We start from the raw sequence: 18,286 nt of genomic DNA on the forward strand, positions 1-18,286 counted from the left end.
AAACTTTTTGCGTGCGTTAACGCGATAACAAAAAACGCTCAACGCGAACATTCTGCTTAGCCCTTAACGGTAAATTTGATTTAGAAATGGTGTGTTCTCGTATCTACGAGTTTTTAATAGCTTTTTTCGATATCATAAAGGAAAAAACGTTTTCGAAGTTAGATTCTTGCAGTACGGGAACAGACCAAAAATAAAAAAAGTTTTGCATTTTCTTTCATTTTATTTATTTCTGTCGACAAAAACTCCATGCCAGTTTGTTATGAAAATTTGCTCGGGTGCCTACTGTCATGTTGTGTACAATGCAAATGTAACACCGGACTGATTGATCGTGTAATGTATCCTTAATCTGTCACCATTCAACTCGTTCACTGTTGGTGTCCGTGAGCTGTTCATACGCTCTTTTCACGAATCTTCCAATTGAACTAGTTCCTTTGTGAACTGAACAACTCTAAAATGTACATTTTAAGCGATATTCAACAATATTAGAAAGAAAAAAAGGAATAGTTGGAAAAAATTAAAGTTACAACGTGCAATTTTTTTAAACAATTGCGAATATAGAAAGTTCAAATACAATAATACATTCTACGCCACTCAAATACAAATTGAAATATATTTCTTAAAAATCTTTCGGAAAAAAAGCGAGAAAAAATTAGAACAATTGAAAAGGTGTACGAAAGAAAAAAATTGCGTTGGAAAAAAATTATTCAGGACGGCGACGACGACGACGAAAGCAGCTGCAGCAACAACAACGACGATTTTGTTCTGTAATACGGAGTTCCACGAATGCAATAACAGGAAGTCGACAGACGAAAATTATAAAGACATCCTGAGGCGAAGGAGAAAATCTGTCATTTCAAAGAAAACAATTACCATACGAATTAATTTGGAATTACAACAACAATAGCAACAATCGAGTGCATAAGACTGATTAGTAATAGAGTAGAGGAGTGTTATTGTCTCAAAAGAAACGAACGATTTTCGACTCAAGTTAAAGCCAGGCGGTAGCAGCAGTACAGTGCAGGCAATGGAAGACGATTGGACAGGCAAGGCGGTCTCCATTGAATGCGATCCCAAGCTAGGCGTATTTCAGGGTATCATTTCACAGTGTACGCCTTCAGAGATCACAATAGTACGGGCATTCCGCAATGGTGTGCCGCTGCGTAAACAAGATGCGGAAGTGACCCTACGCTCGACAGACATCAACAAAATTAGTTTATTGCCATCCTATAATAATCAGAGTACAGTAACACCGACCGTAATTAATAAGCCCACCCCGGTGAAACAGCCCAATTTTGCCAATGTAGCCGTCGCCAATGGAGGAGGAGGAGCAGCAGCAAGTGGTGGAGCGGCTGGAGTAGCTCCAAAACCAGATGTCAACTCAACGCTGAGTAATAAACTGAAACAAAGCATGGTACTAAAGCAGGAATCAAATATGTAGGTTATTGCAAACAAAATGTTGACATTTGAAAAATGTTTATTGTTTCTATTTGTTTTTCTGCAGACTATCACCCACATCTTCAAGGGCACCCAGTGCTCAGCAACAATCAATGTTTAATGGCAAAAAATCAAATTCCCCACAACAACAACAAACCTCAAACAGTGTAGCTCTTTTCTTTGGCAATCTTATACCACCCAAAGTTGAGGTACGAATGGGTGCTGCCAGCTGTTCAGCCTCCGTCTGTTCGACATCGAATAGTTGTAATGCCGAAAGTTATGGCAGCAATGGCGGTGGTGTCATGGAAAATGGTGGTGCTCTAAATAGCAGCAAGCCAATCGATATTGTTCCAAGTGGCGGTGGTTCCTATTACTCGGGCCAGAAAGAAAACGGAGGAGGTGCCGCCTCATATTCAAGTGGTGTTGGCTTGCCCACCACCAATGGTAGATCTCAGCGTAACAACGCTACCTCGAATGGCAACGGCGGTAACTGTAGCAACAATACAAACGGCAATGGCAATGGAGCCCGCCAAAAACAACGCAACAAACAGGTGCGCCGCGAAAACAGCATCAAACACAGTCAAACATTTAGTGCCTCCATTGATGATCCCTTGTTGCATGAGGATTTCGATTTTGAGGGTAATTTAGCGCTGTTCGATAAACAAGCCATTTGGGACTCGCTGGAGGCGGGTAAAAAACCCGATTTAGTACAACATACAGTGTCGTCAGCGAATCAGAAAAAATATCGCCACGATGAGAATATTTTAGTTAGTGAACCGGCACAAATGCGTCAAATCGAATCATTGTTCGATGGCGGCTCCGAGGATTTTGTTACGGATGAGGGTCTGATCATACCCACCATTCCGATATTTGTGCGAACAAAAATTGAAATGTGTGCTCAAAAGTGTGGGCTCTCACTGCAACGTCAATTGGATTTGTTGGCACGCGGTGCAACAGATTTGGCTATATTATTGTTGGGTGGAGCACGTCGCCTAACTCCGAATAATCGCCATCAATGGCCGACAATTGCAATTATATGTGAGAAATCAGAGAATTTTAGGTGAGCTTAGATTGCGGAATTATTATTATTATTTTTTTATTAACGTGTAATGATTTTTTCTCTTTTAGATCAAGCAACGTTGGTGCTGCTACTGGTCGTCAGTTAGCATCTCACGGCCTAAAGGTATTACTTTACTTGGAAGAAGACTCCAATATAGAACAAAAGAGTATAGAAATATCGCTTTTTAAAGCAACTGGGAATACCGTGGTGTATTCCGTTGAAGGTAAGTGTAGGGAAATGTTTTCTATAATCTCCAATTTTTTAATAAAAAAATATGTTTACAGCACTCCCAACACCTGACCTTGTGATATTGTCGACAAATTCAGCTAATTTGTCGACCGATGTAAAGAAGTGGTTAAGTGAAAACCGGTATGTAGAAATTTTGCTCTTGTCTAAATGTTTACAAAATGCTTACATTTCAATTCTCTCTTTTTTCTTTCAGTGCATCTATATTGGCCATTGATCCGCCACCAAGTGGCATAAATGATGTATCCATTAAATATTCAATTATACCAATCTTACCATTAAATGGCATATCATCGAATAATTGTGGCAAATTGTATTTATGTAATCTGGGTATACCGGATAAATTTTATCGTGATGCTGGCATTAAGTACAAAAGTCCATTTGGGCATAAATTTGTGATACCAATCCACTCAAAGGACTGAAACTAAAAACAACATTTAAATAATATTAAAAAAAAAAAAAAAAAAAAAAAATGATAAAAAAGGATACAGAATTTTAAAACAATAATACAAATGGAACAACAACGCCATCAATAATTAAATTCTGTGGAGATTGAAATCGAAAACCACCCTCCAACAACAACAACAAAAACATTCAACTCAAGCATTATGGAATCTATATATTTAACACCCAGATTATTGGCAATTATACAAAAACAACAAAAAAGTGGAAAATGTTAAATTTTATCTTTACACAAAAATATAGAAAAATAAAATGGAGAGCCGGGCAAGCAGAGCATTGCCATTTACAAGGAATAAAAATAATAATGATTACAAGCAACTCCCTCCACCCGACACACAAAAATAATATCATTGCAGCTAAATCATTAACTAATTTGTAACTAAGTGAAAATTTTAAATATATATATATTTGTTTGTTAATTTTTAAAGTGATTGTAATACAGACACAAAGAAAAGAAAAACTCCAAAACAATTTGCCACTTTTAAAAAAAGAAAATGTTGATTTTAAATTAACATTCCCCTTAGAGTTTATATTCTCTTATCCATCTTTCCTAGAAAATCAATCAACTGTGTACAACAACAATCATAACAGAAAAAAAGAAACTAAAAAAAAAAATTGCTAAAAAATCTGAGTAATAAAACATCAAGATTCCCAAAAAAAAAACATTGATTTATTTTTATTCACTAAATGTTGCTTTATTTTGAAATAAACATATGCTGGTGTTTTTACAATTTTTAAAAACTCTATTATTAAAAGTTAGTTTCAGATTAGGATAATTCACACTCATTAATAGCCATTTTCAATTACCATAGACCTCCATCAGCTCAATGAGGTTAGGGTATATACACTGTTAAATATTTGTTTTAGACCTTGTTTCTTTGGACCAGACAGATTGGAGTCGATTTACAAATGTCCGTATGTCTGACTGGCTGGTGCGCACGATAACTTTTGGAGGGAGTAACCGATTTCAGTCAAAATTTCCACTTCATAACTTCCCTTTAACGAGGATTCAGACAATATGGCAGTTTGTCGTGTGACCTTTTTAACATCCTGTTGGGAAGATCATACGAGAGGCAAAGTTGAACAAAAATGGCACTCTGTACACCAAACAACACATGTTACTCGCCTACGCCGATGACAACGACATAACGAGTCGAACATTGAGAGCGGTAACAGCCACCTTTGAACAAATTGAGAAGGAGTCTGCCAAAGCAATAAACGGCGAGAAGACCAAGCTGATGATATCAACGCGCAAGACGTCCAGTAGACTCGAACCAACTGTGGAACTTGAGAACTACAGCTTCGAGGTAGTCAACGATTTTATATACCTTGGTACCGCCATAAATAAAACTAATGAAATCAGTTTTGAAATTCGGAGAAGGATAGTGTTGGGCAACAGATGCTACTATAGTCTGAGCAAACAAACTCAAAAGCAAGGCCTCCTCACGCCAGACCAAGCTCACACTCTACAAGACGCTATTATATGGATCTGAAACATGGGTACTTACGCAAGCAGATGAGGCAGCTCTTGGAGTGTTTGAGAGAAAATTTCTCCGAAAGATCTATGGGCCGATCTGCGTTGACGGTGAATATCGCCGTCGAATGGACCATGAGCTGTACCAGCTATTCTCGGACATCGGCATTGTTAGATGTATTGAGCTGCAGCGACTACGTTGGCTAGGTCATGTTGTGAGAATGGATGAAGATGCCCCAGCCCAAAAGGCATATAAAAGCGAAGGAAGGTGGGACCCGAAAAACAGGTCAAAATGCTCAATTGCTATTAATTCAGTATTAAGCAAATGGAATGTCCGATTTGATATAAACTTTGCGCATCGTAATATTTTTAACAATTCTATTTCAAGTCCAAAGGAGTTACCTACTCCTCCTTGTTAATATTTATAAATCCGTTATTAGGCAAAAGGAATGTGCGATTTGATCCAAACTGTGCACATCGTAACATTTCCTTCGAACTTAAATCAAGTTCGAAAATGGGACCCGTCGGTTCACTCCTTCACAAAATGATCAAAATTTGGTTGATTTAAACAAAACTTTGCACAACCTAATATTATATCCATGACTGTATAATGTAAAAATGATGCCCGTTGGTCCACTTCTTATCGTACCTCCACCACAATGGTTGCAAATCACATATGGAGCGTACGGAATATCCAATTTGAACTAAACAATGCGCAACGTAATATTTTTATTATGTCTAAAGGCGGGACCTATTGGTCCACTCCTTTAGGTTCCTCCCCCACAGAGTCTACATTTTATTTAAATTTGTAAATCCAATATCAATTGAATTGAATGTCCGATTTGAACCACGTTCAGTGTAAATTGCGTCTTAACCTATTTATATAACCTTTTTTTCTTGAAGGATATAAAAAAGATACAAATTGTTGTTTTTCGTTAGATCCTTATTATAAATAGCAATACTTGCAATTAGAACCATTTTTTTGTAATAAAAACTATTTTTTATTTTTAGTTTGATATTTAATTTTTTTATTTATTTTCTTTATGTAAAACATATCATTATGATTAGAAATAGATACAACAATTATTTTATTTTAAAATAGACGCCAAGAGATTTTTGTTTTGCCTCAAAAAAAAATCCTAATTCCTCCCCAAACAATAAAAATAATTACCTTATATATATATATATATATATATATATATATGTATTTATATATAAAGTTATTTACTAATTTAAAATGTTATTTAGAATATATATATAGGAGTTATATATAAGAAGTATACTCACGTCAAAAACGTTTTCTCAGCCCATATTTCATTTATTTTTCTTTTACAAATACAATTCAAGCGAAGTTACACGAGTGTGTGTGTTTTTGAGAGAGAGAGAGGGATAGAGAAAAATGGGGAAATTAAAATAAATCATAATTATCATTATATCAATGATAAATGTTGTATTAAAAAAAATACGTACCCAAGGGAACAGTAAGTCATGTATACGTACCCAAAAGATAACTACAGGCACTATTTCGAAAAAAAATCTGTTTTTCCTTTTTGGTACAAGCGACGTACATATGTTTTATTTAAACAGTTTTACCACAAAATATTTAGTTTTTAAAAACAGCTGGTTGGATCTGGTTTTTGAAACCCCCGATGTTAGTTTGGTGGGAAATTAACATGAAATCGGTCGAAAATATATATATGGAAGATATGTCTGCATATGCACCTATTTCAAAAACACTCATCATTCTAGTCTCAATTTAATACGTTGTGAAAAATTTTGTAGAAACCTTCCATGTCAATCGGACAAACATTAAGAGTTTGGTGCACCATTTACATAAAATTGTACGAAAATATATATGGGAGCTATATCTAAATCTGAAACATAGCAAACATCATTCTAGACTCAGTTCAGTACGCTATGCCAAATTTCGTGCAAATCGAAGTATATATAGGGACTTCGGTGCACCATTTACATAAATATGTTTTTGTCCGATTTTCAGGAAACTACGTACACATCATTCTAGACTCAGTTCAGTATGCTATGCAAAATTTCGTACAAATCGAAGGATATATAGGAACTTTGGTGCACCATTTACATAAAATCGGACGAAAATATATATGGTAGCTATATCTAAATCTGACCCGATTTTCACGAAACTTAGCACCCATAATTCTAGGCTTAATTCAGTACGCTGTGACAAATTTCGTGCAAAACGAAGTATATATAGGACACCAAAGTTCATATATATACTTCGTTTTGCCCATTTACATAAAATCAAACTATATATATATGCTATATCTAAATCGGAACCGATTTTCAAGAAAGTTGGTACGCATATATATATATATATATATATGACTTTGGTGCACCATTTATATAAAATCGGACGAAAATATATATATATATATATATGGTAGCTATTATTAATTATATAAATCTGAATCGATTTCCACAAATTTCATCCAAATCGGATTATAAATGCGACCTATAGTTTTTTTTTTACAATTTAACACCAACAGACGGATGGACGGACATGCATAAATTGACTCAGAAATGATTCTATGCATATTATCAAAAGCAACTATGAGTCTATCTTGTTTCCTTTTGCCTGTTACAAACATATGCACAAAGACATACCATGCACCAGAGTGTGGTGTATATATATATATTTGATCCTAATTTTAAAATATAATAAAACGGTCCATCTTTGGAATAGCAGCCATCATAACAATGTTCCGGCCTATTTAAGGTATACGATACGAAGTGGCGGAAAATTGGCTTTCCATGTTTTTTTGTTTCTCAAAAAATTATTCAAAGAGAAAATTTTCTATTTTCACTCACATTTCTCAGAATATAAAACTACAGGCAGACAATTTAGGAATTACATAGTTCCCTATTTTAACTAACCTCCATGTATAAGGTTCTCGACCGATTTGAAATATTTTCAATGCCCACCTCATTTAAATATACAAACATTTCGGCCCCAACGAGTTCTTCTACATCTTTATATAGCTGTTCTAGAAAATGGCTTAAGGGGACCCCCCATTCTCGGGGTCAAAAATTTTTTGATTTAATTCGAATCTACACTAATTCAAGAATGTCCCTACAAAATTTCTAGAAAATGGCTTAAGGGGACCCCCCATTCTCGGGGTCAATTTTTTTTTATTATTTAATTCGAATCTACACTAATTCAAGATTGTCCCTACAAAATTTCATGTGAAAATCTCAAGAATAGCCAATTTTTTGTGTCAGCATCAAATGACGGCTAAAGGGCTTCTCAAATTTTAAACGCGTTTTTCTCTTTTGCGAATGGCGGACACGATAACTCAAAAACTAATAACCCAATCGATTCCAAATTTTTCAACGTTTCTCTGTGAGTGTATAGCTATCGGGATAAAGCCAATCGGTGAATATCTTCCTTATTTTTTAACTTGGTTTTTAGTCAAAAATCGGCGATTTTCGAAAAATATCTGTTCAAAGGTCCGTCATTTTGTTAATTTTAGAGCGAAGTCAATAATTCTAGTTCATACACGAGCCAGACATGTACTCTTTCTAACACCGTTGGAATTTTCGGATTCCGATGTTCCAGTGAGGAGTTATCATGCCCTCCATGAAAAATAAGGACTTCTCTTTAATTACAAAAAACAACAACAAAACAATCACAAAATTTTTTTGTAAATTATTTTTCTTCTCTTTTAAATCTGCAAATATATATATGCAAAGTTACAAACCTTAACAAGCATTGGTATTGATTTACCAGCCCATTGAAATTCTTGAAAAAATAAAATCGAGAATGGGGGGGTTCCCTTAACGCCATTTAACCAAATCTCGTTGATCAAACCTGGTTTGATCAAAATTATTTACAGCCACAAAGACATGCACTTTTCCTATTGTAATATTTTTTCCAAACCTAATTGAATTTCGATGATTGATACGACTATCGACAAAGACGTTTTTTTTCTACCAATTATCTTCTAATCAATAAAATGGCGTAACAACTCAAATCCAAGCAGCGTTTAATTTTCATTTTATTTTTGTGACAAAACTTAACATATCCACCTTTCTTAATAGAAGGATATTATAATGAAAGTATATATTCTCGGAGGACCTTAAACTCAACTGATGTTAAAATACAACAATAAAAAAATATACCACTTGTATATCAATATTTTTATAATACGTACCCAACCAACCAGCATCAAAGAATCGAATTTGAAAAAAAAACAAAATAAAATTCTTTAAGGAAACAAAACTTATTACTTGATTTTTGTTTTTGTTCGGGTGGGATTTTTTTTTATGTAAAATACTTTTTTACTCACTTAAATAGTCGGGTGGTATGGGACGGAGTATAGAGATTATTCCAAACTAACAACGATGACGGTCCACATATTTTTCAATTTCAATATTCCACCGCATAAAGAAAATGCATAAAACATGTTTTAAAGTAGTGGAGAAATACGTACCAAAAAGGAAAAAACCTGGTTGGGTGATGACATACAGATCATACATACGTACATGATTGGTGGTTACACTCTGTATCGTGGTACCAAACGAATATTTTTTTGGTTATGTGATTATGAAAAACACACATCTCTCCTAATTGAAAAAAATCTGTAAAAATGTGTATCATAAATAGAAAGGTTTTGTTTGTTTTTGTTGTTTTGTACGCATTTTTTGTTTGGTTAATAATCAACTAACAACAACATCAACATAGTATAGCTTATTGTGCTCACCAATTACTAGCGGAATGTGGTCATCTCCTTACATCGGCATTTTATTATCAGTTTTTTTTTATACATACCCGAAAATCTAATCTGAGGTACAACATTTGGGGCGTGATATACATCTTTGAGAAAAGAAATATCGAAAAAATATTTGAAGTGATCATATATTGAAAAACCATTTTACATGTAATTCCATAATTATTTTTTTCAAGTGAAATTTCAAAAATAATCAATTAATAAAAAATAGGCATAACATAAAAAAATTTAAATTTGAACATAGAAAACATTGCCAATATTAATTTTGCATTTTTATCAAATATTTAAATATTGTTAATAAAAAATATTTCTGACTAGAGAGAAAGATTATTCCAAACTAACACAGAGGACGAACCAATTTATATTGTTAATTTAAAGAAGTTATCTATTTTTTGAAAACATGTTTAAGCTAATGTTAACATTTATTAAAAAATCACTTCCAATCGTAAAAGAGAAAAATATACATAAAAATACTTTTTATTAAATAAAAATTAAAATTTTGAGAAAACATCAAAAGTATTTTAATATTATATTTTTATTAAACATTTGGTATATATTCTCCAATTATATATTATTTTTGAATAATATATAATTGGAGTAAAAGGCAAATTCAAAGACATTTTGCATTTCAAATGAAAAAAATCGTAGGAATTACATTTAAAAATGGTTGATATTTTTTTACTGTTTGACTGCTTTTATTGATCGTGAATATTGTTTGGTTATTTGCTCTTACCCAAAACAAGAAGAAGAGGAAGAACTGGATCGCATATTAGGTACATATATATACATACGACGACATTGGTCGAACGGATCGTTTGGAATTGGTGGAAGTTGTTGGGCCTCCTATGAGCTTTATGCGTTGAAAGCCTGAAATTAATGCTATACTACTTTAAAATGTTTCTGACACTACGTACCCGGTGGTCTCATTTATTCATTCATTCGAGACAATTCGATTCAGGACATTTCACCTAGCAATCAACAACACCACACCACCTCTAGAAAATAATCTCTTTTTTGTTGATACCATCCCGCAACATGTAAAAACCAATGTTGTTGTTGTTGTGGGGTTTTGAAGAAGAAAGAAACAATAGCATCATAGATTAATGTACAAACATTATATTTAAATCTAAAATTAATGTTATTATTTGTGTTTTGTGATTGATGTTTAATGTATGTATGTGTGTGTTTCTTTGTTTTGTGTGAATATTGAAATTAAATAAGAAAATATAGTAGTTATAATAATTAAATATTGGACAATATTATTATCGATAATATTTAGAATGAGAAAATAAAAAACAAAAATTTGAATTTACATACGTGCTGCTATTGAATTGTCATCTAGACTTAAAATTAGGATTTTCTTATGATGTGTTTTCTACCGCGGGGCCATTCGCACCACCATGATCTTCATTTTGCTGGATGTAACATCCATTTTCCCTTCACACGCACACACAGACAAGAATCTGCTTATTATCTAGCGACGATAACGGTCTCTAGATGATGATCGTCTTCGGGAATTATAGCTGCGGCCACGTGAACGGGAACGTGATCTCCGTCTATCAGGACTACCACGACCACTGCCAGCACCACCACCTCTGCGTGATTCATTACGATCTTTACGATCCGATCGTCCACCAGATGTGCTAGAACCACCATCGCCTCCACCGCCGCCGCCACCACGACGTCTCTCTCGTGATCGAGACCGATGTACCCGCGAACGTCTATCCAACTCGCGGCCACCCACAAAGTAACGTGACCGGGAACGTTCACTATCACGTTCGTGTATTTTGCCAGTGCGTTTCAATTCGGCCTTACGTGGCCCCGCTGTCTTCTCCAACTCGGCCAGTTTTTCCCTAATGGTTAAAAAGCCCAAATGCAACTTACCGCCGAAATGGTCAGCCAAACGTATATCATTGTCGTGTATTCCCAAATATGCCGAGCACACCTCGCACACTCGCAACTTTTGCTGTTGATACGTTGAGGCAGGCATTGATGTGCGATATTCATGTTCAGCTTTGATTTTCTTTGCACGCAGCTCGTCAATTTCCTTCATCAGCGACATACTCTCCTCGACCTCACCCGCCTCGCCCAGGGCTTCTGCCTTGGCCAGCTTCTTGCCAATCTCCTCGGCCAAAGCGTGCACAGCATTGGCCTTCTCTGCCACCTCGGCCGTAAGTTCCTCCTGCGTTTCTTTGAGACGTTGTTTGGCCGCCTCGGTGCGCCTGTCACAGTCGGCAATGAACGCCTGCAGATGTTCCATTGCCTCGATGTCATAGTAATAATCTCGTGATTTTACCGCATTCTGGTAATCAGCACGAAATGCCAAATCGTGTACTTTTGGGCATTCGCCCAAATCCATACGTGTCGATGCCAAGATGTCGTGAGGACAACAATCCAACAGAAAACTCTTGCACACACGAGGATCAGAGAATTTCAAGCCACGGCCATCGTCACCATTTCTTGTTGTGCCCATCAATTGGTCCAGCATAGCCCTCATTTGATCGGTGGCCGACATTTTGTTTTATGATAAATTTGAGAGGAGATTATAAATATTTTTTTCTATTTTTCTTTTCAATATTTTTACAATGCAATTCTAGTTAAGCTGTCTATTCGTCGTTTTTGACGAAAAAAATTGTGAAGAATTTAATCGATTATCGATTATGGGTTATCTGTCGTGTAAGGTGTTATCGATAACATAAACACTCAAGAATAGAGTTTTTAGTTCACGAATAAACTAGTTCAATTGAACGATTCCTTAAATATCGTATAAATTTTTTGGTTTGTTCCCGTAGGGCAAGAATCTACTAAATTTTACTATTTTTTGTAAATTCTTGCAATACGGGAAGAAATTAATTATATTAGAAAAACAACAATATTTGGTCTGTTCTCGTATTGCAATAATCTACTATTGCAGGCGTTCATTTTATTTTATTTCGATATCATAAAGGAAAAAAGTGTTATCGTAGTAAAAATAGTAGATTCTTGCAGTACGGGAACAGGCCACTTGTATGATCCGTTCACGTACTGCAAGCATATACAAAATTCAAGCATAGATATTTATTGAAATTTTTTATAGATATTCAAATCCATAAGAGCAACGTTTTTTTGGCTCACTTTCCACTAAGTAGAATGGCGATTTTTTCCTTATATTTACATTTAAAACACTTTATCTCTTGATTCTCCTGCTCTATGTAAACGTTGTATACTTTGCATTCATTAAACGCCAACATTCTGTTCGACTTCACAATGTAAACACATCCAGCGTTGTAAATAAACGTGCTCTATTCTGCACGCCGGCGGCGGCAAAGCATTGTGTACGTTTATCGTTTGTGTCGTTCCGTTTATTTTCCTCAATTGTTGTTTGGCAAACTTTTTTTGGTTCGGAAAACTTGTAATTCTGTAAATTATTTTTATTTCTTCGTTTGCACATATCCGAATAATATGTCCGACGATGAAGATATTCAATATATTAAACGGCAACGAACTCTCTACTATGGCTCGCTGGAGGAAGTTGAACGAAAGCGTTTGGCATCATCCACTACTGGTGGCGCAGCAGCTGCAGCGACGTCAGCGACAGCAACAGGATTAGCAACAGCGACGGGTGCTGCTGCCCAATTGGAAGATATCGATTCGGATGAAGACTATGCGGATGATCAGAAGAAACATACACAGGGAGCTGCAGCTCAGTCAGCACCACCACCAACAGCTGCCGCCCTAGCCAATAAAATCACCGATGATTACTTTGATTTGGAGACGGAAATTTCGAAAGATAAAGTTGCTCTGCTGGAGGAATTTGAGCGCAAGAAACGTGCCCGCCAAATTAATGTATCCACAGACGATGCGGAAATTAAACGCAATTTGCGACAATTGAATGAACCAATATGCTACTTTGGAGAAGGTCCGGCGGAGCGTAGAAGACGCCTGCGGGAATTATTGGCAAGCTTAGGCGAAAATGCCATTAAGCAAAAACAGAATGAAGAAGAAGAACGAAAGCAATTACAAAAGGAACAGGAAACCACATGGTATCATGAGGGACCGGAAACGTTACGAGTTGCAAGACTTTGGATTGCTCACTATTCCTTGCCGAGGGCCAAGGAACGTTTGGAAAAAGCCCGACAGGCACTTGAGGTCCCCAGTGCCACGAGAGCAGGGCGAATGGTTGAGTTACAAAAACGTTTACAGTCGTTGGGACCACATTGCAGTCAAGTGGGAGATACCAGACCACTAAGTGGTAGTGCCTTTAATGATGATTCCACGCTATTGGTTACCTCATCATGGTCGGGGTTGTGTAAAGTGTGGTCAGTGCCTGACTGTAAATTGGAACAGACGCTACGTGGTCATACCAGTTATGTGGGTGGTGTGGCTTTTCGGCCGGGTGTCAAACGGGATGAAGAAAATGTGGTGGCCATGGCATCAGGTGGTCATGATGGTTCTGTAAAACTTTGGGGATTCAATTCGGAAGAATCAATTGCCGATATAACAGGGCATATGCCACATCGTGTGTCTAAATTAGGATTTCATCCATCTGGAAGATTCTTGGCCACAGCTTGTTATGATGCCTCCTGGCGTCTGTGGGATCTGGAACAAAAGACAGAAGTTCTACATCAAGAGGGACATGCCAAGGCTGTGCATTGTCTTAGTTTTCAGCATGAAGGCAGTGTTATTGTTACCGGTGGCTTAGATGCATTTGGCAGAGTGTGGGATCTACGAACAGGTATGTTGGATACCAATGGAAAATGGTGTATATATTTTACTAATCAAATGTTATTTTTCAAGGTCGTTGCATTATGTTCCTTGAGGGACATTTGGGTTCAATATTTGGTGTGGATTTCTCACCAAACGGTTTTCACATTGCCACCGGTTCCCAGGATAATACTTGTAAAATATGGGATCTAAGACGTCGTCAACCGGTCTATACCATACCAGCCCATCTGAATCTAATTTCCGATGTAAAATATCAACGAGACGGTGGTAGTTTTCTGGCCACATGTTCATACGATTGCACCACCAAAATATGGTCGAACAAAACATGGCAACCGCTTAAAACCTTACAGGGTCACGATGGCAAAGTTGTGTCCCTCGACATTTCACCGAATTCGAATTTCATTGTTACAACATCATTTGATAGAACATTTAAATTATGGTCATCGGATTGCTAGTACTTCGATGTCTCCCCAAAATATTCCCCTTAAGTCTGAAATTTGTGACTGGTCAATAATTTGGTAGCATTGTTCTTTCATACTAACAAGAAACAATATGCATTTTTTTTAAATCTCTTTGGGTCAACTGGAAAATGTATTTCATTTTCAAAACTCGAAAAATGTATGTATGTTAACGAGTTTTGCTGCATTTATCGCTTGATAAATTTCCCAGCGTTTTGAATAACAGATTTTCATATTAGCTTTTCAACGAATGTTTGAAGAAAAAAATCTGCTTCTTTGTTAATGTTTAACTAGAAATATATACATATATTAATTTGTTATATCTACCTATTTTAGTTTTGGGTACCTTCATTACACAACATAAAATGCAAATAAATAGAAAAATAAATAAATTAAGTTCACTTCCATTGTTTTTGTTTCTTTATTTAAGCTTATTGAAACAAAAGAAGTGATAAATAAAGAAAGAAAAAAAAAACAAACGAAATTTCTTCATTAAAAAAAATCAATGTAATTTAATTTTTGATGTTATTGTAATATAGAGTTACTGCCATTGTTGTATTAATTTGTTTTATTTCTTTTTACCACATCCATACAAATTAAAATATAAATAAAAACGAACATTAATAAAGTGCATTCAAAACATGTCAACCATAATAAAAGCAAACTTGTTTTACTCTTTAAAAATTCACAGGGATAGGTTTAAAAATCATCGAAAAATTGCTTGAAAATCAAGGATTTAGATTTTAAAGTTCATGTAAAAATATTCTTTGAAAATCTACGATGGTAAACATCAAAGTCGTTTATATATTTTTTTAATTTTTATCCCACGAATACAATAGCCCTTGAAGAAATAATATTTAAACCCCACGTCTATTGTAGTCCTTAAAGATTTTTTAATACACGCCTGTTATAGCCCTTGGAAAAATATTTAAAAAAACCACACCTGTTATAGCCTTAGAAAAAAATAATTCTAACAAAATCCAAGCCCTTGAAAAAAATTACTTTAAAAAAATCCAATTGGATGATTACTTTGATTTGGAGACGGAAATTTCGAAAGATAAAGTTGCTCTGCTGGAGGAATTTGAGCGCGAGAAACGTGCCCTCCAAATTAATGTATCCACAGACGATGCGGAAATTAAACGCAATTTGCGATAATTGAATGAACCAATATGCTACTTTGGAGAAGGTCCGGCGGAGCGTAGAAGACGCCTGCGGGAATTATTGGCAAGCTTAGGCGAAAATGCCATAAAGCAAAAACAGAATGAAGAAGAAAAACGAAAGCAATTACAAAAGGAACAGGAAACCACATGGTATCATGAGGGACCGGAAACGTTACGAGTTGCAAGACTTTGGATTGCTCATTATTCCTAAGGGATTATTCCTAAGGAACATCGGAATCCGAAAATTCTAACGGTGTTAGAAAGAGTACATGTCTGGCTCTCGTATGAACAAGGATTTTTGACTTCGCACAACAATGAACAAAATGGCGGAACCTTGATTTTTTTTTTTTTTTTTGAAAAATCGCCTATTTTTGACCACAAACAAAGTTAAAAAATTCCTACGATAGCTGTACACTCACAGAGAATCGTCGCAAAAACCCTGTTTGGAGAAAAACGCGTTTAAAGTTTGAGAAGCCCTCTTGCTGTCACCTGATGCTAACACAATAAATCGGCTATATCTTCAAAAATTGTTGAGATTTTCACTTGAACATTCTTTAATTAGTCTAGGTTCAAATGAAATCAAAATAAAAAATTAAATTTTTTGAAACCGAGAATGGGTGGGGTCCACTTAAATATAGTTCAATATTTTTCCTAGCTCCATTGAATTCCATTACCAAATATTGTAAAACTATAAAAACAAAAAAATTCTTGTTTGTTTTGATATTGATACATAAATGCAATTTTATTTCAATTGATACACGTTTTAATATTGGTTGTTGTTGTTATTTTGTTTTTGTTGTCTTTCAGAGGTAATTTTCGTGTTTCGGTTTGTTTAAACAGTTATAACACATTTAAAACACTTAGTATTTATTACGATTTCAACATTTTGTGTGAACTACAAAATATTTGCCATTTGCCGAGAGGCATTTCCACTTTATATAATTTCAAATAATTTTTAATATTATATTCATTATTTTTATTATTACATTTTATTTTTAAATTGAAATGCAATCGTTTTAATGTCTTGTAAAGATTTTTTTTTGGAAATATGTATTTTTTGTGGATTTTGATTTTTCATTTCTGTTTTCGTTTTTTTTTCACTTTTACAATTTAGTTTTATTTAATATATAAAAAGTATAATAATAATGAGAAAAAGAAATAAAAATAATAACTTAATAATTATACACAAAAAATAAAAAAAATGTGTTGTTAATTTTAACTAAATAATAACTACCACAGATAGGTTGCAATTTATTTTCTTTAATGTGTAAATGTATATTAATAACATATGTATGTTTTATATTATAACGTTATTAGTGTCATTGTGTTTTTTATAACATGTAAATATACTAATGACATCATTCTTATAATTATATAGTATTTGTTTTTTTTTCTTTCTTAGATTTTAATAAATCCATTTGCTTCTATTCTGTTGTTTTTTCCATAATATGGATTTCGTTGCGTTTCCCGTATAGCACAACAATCATTTTATTTTATTTTTATTTATCAGTCATCATTCGCTTTATTTTGCTTTCTCTTTTCAAACCATTAATTATGTTTTTTTATATTTTTTATATATTTATTTAACTGAGATTTCCAATATTTTTCGTTTTTTTTCTTTTTTATTATTATTAATATATAATTATTATTATTTATTAAAAGTAGGAGTAGTTTTTATTCTTATACATAAAAAAATTACATTTAACATTTAATTTCAAATTAGTGTCATACAAAGGAATAATTGAAACAAAATGTTAATTTTTTTCTTATAAAATTATAACAGTTAAATATAAAATTATGACGTATCATTGTATTTTTATTTTTTTTGTTTATACTATGGAGATAAATTAGATTGCACATAGTTACATATGTACGTCGACTATTTAAGACTACAAATGTATGATTAAAAAAATACGAATAAAATTAAATAGAAGGGAATATTTTTTTTAGAAAACAAACGCCAATTTTATAGAAAACTATGAACTCATAAAATAGCTACTTTGAAGCGCCTCACTTATTTTAAAGGCCTGCAGTCGGTGTCGAATAAAAAAAAAATTTTTCAGACCCTACATTAGATTTGCATTCTTCTCAATATTATTTTTAAGACCTATAGTCGGTGTGAATTTTTATTTATAAAATGATTTTTTCAAGGCGTATTGATTTTTATACCCTACACAACAATGTTGTCAGGGTTTTATAGCTTTGTGCAGCCCCAAGAGTTTTTAACGCCGGAAATATTGGTCCTAGACCCACCTTTAAGTATACCGATAGTCATATCTCGACTATCTGACTCGATCTAGATATGTGTGTCCGTCCGTCTGCCCATTATAATTTGTAAAAACGATACACGCCACAGTTATTGACCAATCTTCACGAAATTTTGCAAGTAAATTTTGCCTACTGTTTTTTTTTTGTCGTTTAGGGGACGAAACGACCCGAGTCTTACTCGGCCAACGTCTGTCACCTCAGCCCGTTGTGTAAAAGCAATAGGGCTGCTACAACAACAACAATTGTTTTTGGTAAAGATC

At 34.4% G+C, this 18,286-nt stretch overlaps 5 protein-coding genes across 5 annotated transcripts in view; 2 read left to right on the plus strand and 3 right to left on the minus strand.

Moving 5' to 3' along the window:
- LOC133331572 (E3 ubiquitin-protein ligase Nedd-4) overlaps nt 1-18,286 on the minus strand; it is a 307,165-nt gene that overhangs the window by 111,146 nt on the left and 177,733 nt on the right. The window lies entirely within an intron of this gene.
- LOC133331575 (MICOS complex subunit MIC13 homolog QIL1) overlaps nt 1-18,286 on the minus strand; it is a 267,176-nt gene that overhangs the window by 102,739 nt on the left and 146,151 nt on the right. The window lies entirely within an intron of this gene.
- On the plus strand, nt 1,021-3,207 carry LOC133331551 (enhancer of mRNA-decapping protein 3). The gene is made up of 5 exons (XM_061539935.1): nt 1,021-1,434; nt 1,502-2,494; nt 2,563-2,717; nt 2,779-2,863; nt 2,937-3,207. The coding sequence occupies exons 1-5, from the start codon at nt 1,025-1,027 to the stop codon at nt 3,160-3,162; spliced, it is 1,869 nt and encodes a 622-aa protein (XP_061395919.1). The 5' UTR covers nt 1,021-1,024; the 3' UTR covers nt 3,163-3,207.
- Nucleotides 10,911-11,969, minus strand: LOC133331566 (putative RNA-binding protein Luc7-like 2). Its single transcript, XM_061539950.1, has one exon. The coding sequence runs from the start codon at nt 11,949-11,951 to the stop codon at nt 10,911-10,913; it is 1,041 nt and encodes a 346-aa protein (XP_061395934.1). The 5' UTR covers nt 11,952-11,969.
- Nucleotides 12,878-14,596, plus strand: LOC133331571 (U4/U6 small nuclear ribonucleoprotein Prp4). Its single transcript, XM_061539954.1, has 2 exons — nt 12,878-14,150; nt 14,213-14,596. Exons 1-2 carry the CDS (start codon nt 12,878-12,880, stop codon nt 14,593-14,595), a joined length of 1,656 nt encoding a protein of 551 aa, XP_061395938.1. The 3' UTR covers nt 14,596.

This window comes from Musca vetustissima, unplaced genomic scaffold (genome assembly GCF_032173495.1).
Source record: "Musca vetustissima isolate MV318-11 ecotype Yass unplaced genomic scaffold, APGP_CSIRO_Mvet_v1 utg1319, whole genome shotgun sequence".
In the NCBI taxonomy this organism is placed as follows: domain Eukaryota; kingdom Metazoa; phylum Arthropoda; class Insecta; order Diptera; family Muscidae; genus Musca; species Musca vetustissima.